A 3,102-nucleotide genomic window follows, 5' to 3' on the forward strand; every position below is an offset into this window, starting at 1 on the left:
TGTAGAAACAAAACAGATTTTATTTATCATAGTATATATGCAAAATATTAAAAATGTAGATTTGAGTCAAATAAATACACAATACTTATCACAAAATAATTTAACATGTTTCAGATAGCCATTGCTGTGCAATTATAGCATGGCTAGAATAAATATGATATGAATATGCAAAAGATCCCATTGATCAGGTGGCGGCACATTCTGCAGCCTGCAACTCAGTCACTGGTCTTTACTATATAAATAGTCATATAATCCTTTACTCTCAAACAGTTCTGGATAAAGCTCCAAGGAATAGCAAGTGTCCTTCTTGTTCTGCCGGTGATCCTTCATCCTTTCACTGCCAGTCGGGGTCCAACAAGAGAATGAAATCTCCCTTTTTTGGTCCAATAGGCTTCATAACTAAAAAAAAAAAAAAGTAAACGATTAGTAAAATCCTTTTTCAGATTAAAGTATTACAAATGCTGCGTTTTACTCAAATACTAGATGCATTCAGGAGAGAAATAAGCTTTTAATGAAAAAAATAAATGGACTGCCCACATTAACCCCATAGTGGATTACACCAATATGCAAATGTCAATTATTACAGACGTCTTTTACTGAAGTAATTTCACTTATTCTGTAATTTCTCAAACTAATGGTACTAACATTTAAATTGTCCCGGAAACTTATTTCTGGATTTGTCACATTCTGGAGACAAGACGGTCCTCACAAATACATTTAATCATAATTTGTATACCCAATGATTCAAAATATATAAAGTTAAAAGTTAACGCGCTGAACCACTAACAGAACTGATAAGCAGACACGTCTGGACATGCCTATGTAGCCCTTATATACTTTCACGATGTTAACATATTCACTTAATCAAACCAACTTTCACAAAAATGCAATACAACTACGTCAAAATACTTAACAACACGTTTGTATTACACCATAGGATACTCTTCAGAATAAAGTACACAGTCTTTACTTTCCAGTTCGCAATTCCTATATTAAGAACAACGAACAGAGATGGCTGTACAGTGTGTAAAATATATTAATTGTATTAGGGAAAATGTCCACGGTAAGATGACACACTGGGGGGTATGAACAAAAATAAGTGGCTCCCCTTCTTATATCTAATATCTAGAGAAGTCATACATTCAGTTACCGATACTTTACATACACAAAAGTAAGCAACGCTGGTATACATGCGCAGAACCCCCCAGCTTTGACGCAGCGCACCAAGCCGGTGAAACTCACGTGGCGGACTCACCTGTTGAATCGGAAACATTGTAGTAAGCCATGCTTTACATCACGGAGATCTGGCAAGCTGTCGCTCCTGCTTACCCTGAGAGGTAGCCACCTCGGACTCTTGCCGAGATTTAAAGTCCTGGATTGCCTTTCTGTTCTGAAAATCGATTAAGGCCATTGTGATAGCTGCATTCCAACAGCTACTGGTTTCATCAAGGCACCGAAAGTCAATCTCTTTGTTTTCTGTGGTTACTACTGTGAAGTACACGTATTTGCCAGTCCTCTCAACACAATCCACCTTTTTGATGGACTGAAACTTCAAATCTTTACTCTTGGATTTTTTCTGACTGTCAGTAAACAGACTAAGGCAGTCCTTTGTTAATACCCCGGTTTTCTTTTTCCACAGCTGCAAGAAATTGTCGCTTCTTTTCTCAATTTCGCCTTCTTTTAACACCTGACTTTCATCAGCTACAGGCATTTTCATTGTCTGGAATGATTCGCAACCCACAGAAGTCAGAATCTAAAACTAAAACCGGCAAGATCAACAATCCGCAGTGGCCTTATTAAATAATATTAAACCAAAGTGCCAAAAAGAGACTTTTCTGCAACTGGTTAGTTTAAACGTGCCTCAAGCTCATTTATATCGCGCGTGCATGATCACACCCACTTCCTGACTTTGAATTACATGACGTCACCAGAATGTGGGCGAGACCTTCGAACAAGTTTAGTATCGCATGAGGCCGGGTGGGAGGTACCTCCTTCACAAGCAGATTAGGAGACTGAAAAGAGAATCTCATAGGAAAAAAAAAGGTTGGGCACCTCACATCTCAAGGGCAGGATGTTTATTCATTTACGTGCAATGCAAAGCAGTAGGAGTATCCATCGACGGTAGTTGCCATTTCTTTAGAATTACATGGGTTGGATTGTTAGAAATGACTCCTATAAAGGCCATACACTTTTTTATTAATTTTAACTTGTTAAGCCCCATACATGCAAAACTTTCTGTTTTCAATTGTAACTTAGTACCATATTTATTGTTAGTTCGTTAATTCTGTCATTAAATTCTTAACAGGGCCACTGAGCACATGTGCCTGTTTTCAAGCATGACTCGGTGGTATTCTGTGCTGAGACAGGCATTCATTCTAGAGACCTGCTACACCAGAACGTAGGTAACATAAAGTAACACACGTACTTTATGGTTTGCTAAAGAAACCTTTGGGTGTTTTTCTCTCCGGGAATAAACCTAAATGACGCTGCTCTCTTGGCATTCTCAGCAAGCGAAGGAAACCTGTGGTTTGAGTGCATATCGTACGTACCACAATTGAATTTAACTACCTTTAGATTTTCCTTCACTTTGGTGCGACTTAACCCAAGGCTATTTCAATATTGTGGAGTTGTGCGGCAGGTATCCTACCGAAGCAATTGTGCACATACCTCTCAACCATTCAGAATGTCCAGATTTTTGCTTCATATTGGATCTGGTTCCGTAAAAATTGTTCTTTTCTGAAAAGTCATAGAGGACTGCAATCTCAGTATAATGACAAGCATTTAAACTTCAGACTTCATACCCATCAGAAAATGAATTCGAATGCAAAACCTGTTATCCTAACAACTCTAATCTTAAGATTGTAAAAGTAACATTTATCCCTGATTTTCACTATGTGTCTATGAAGTCTTGAACAAAGAAGTTAAGAAGATGGGATAATGCCTACCAATTATACACTATAACCTTTGTTGGGTTCGGAGGGTTAGTGTACCCCTTGTCAGCTAGCCAGTGAAAAACTGCATTTTAAGCTTCAACAACAACGCATTAAACGTTCAACTTCTGCTTTTCAGTAACGCAAAGGCGCATTTCTTCGAGCAGTTAGG

General features: G+C 38.2%; 1 protein-coding gene across 1 annotated transcript; it reads right to left on the reverse strand.

Annotated features, from left to right (window-relative positions):
* Positions 1 to 1,864, reverse strand: PHLDA2 (pleckstrin homology like domain family A member 2). The gene is made up of 2 exons (XM_044059527.1): positions 1,256 to 1,864; positions 1 to 399 (listed from the first exon to the last, which is right to left on the reverse strand). The coding sequence occupies exon 1, from the start codon at positions 1,715 to 1,717 to the stop codon at positions 1,295 to 1,297; it is 423 nt and encodes a 140-aa protein (XP_043915462.1). The 5' UTR covers positions 1,718 to 1,864; the 3' UTR covers positions 1 to 399; positions 1,256 to 1,294.
* Between the last annotated feature and the right edge of the window lie 1,238 nt (positions 1,865 to 3,102).

Source organism: Protopterus annectens, chromosome 17.part0 (assembly GCF_019279795.1).
Source record: "Protopterus annectens isolate FY-2018-M chromosome 17.part0, PAN1.0, whole genome shotgun sequence".
NCBI lineage: Eukaryota > Metazoa > Chordata > Ceratodontiformes > Protopteridae > Protopterus > Protopterus annectens.

Excerpts from the sequence above, each read along its gene's own strand:
- PHLDA2 (XM_044059527.1), bottom strand. The coding sequence starts at position 1,717 with ATGAAAATGCCTGTAGCTGATGAAAGTCAGGTGTTAAAAGAAGGCGAA.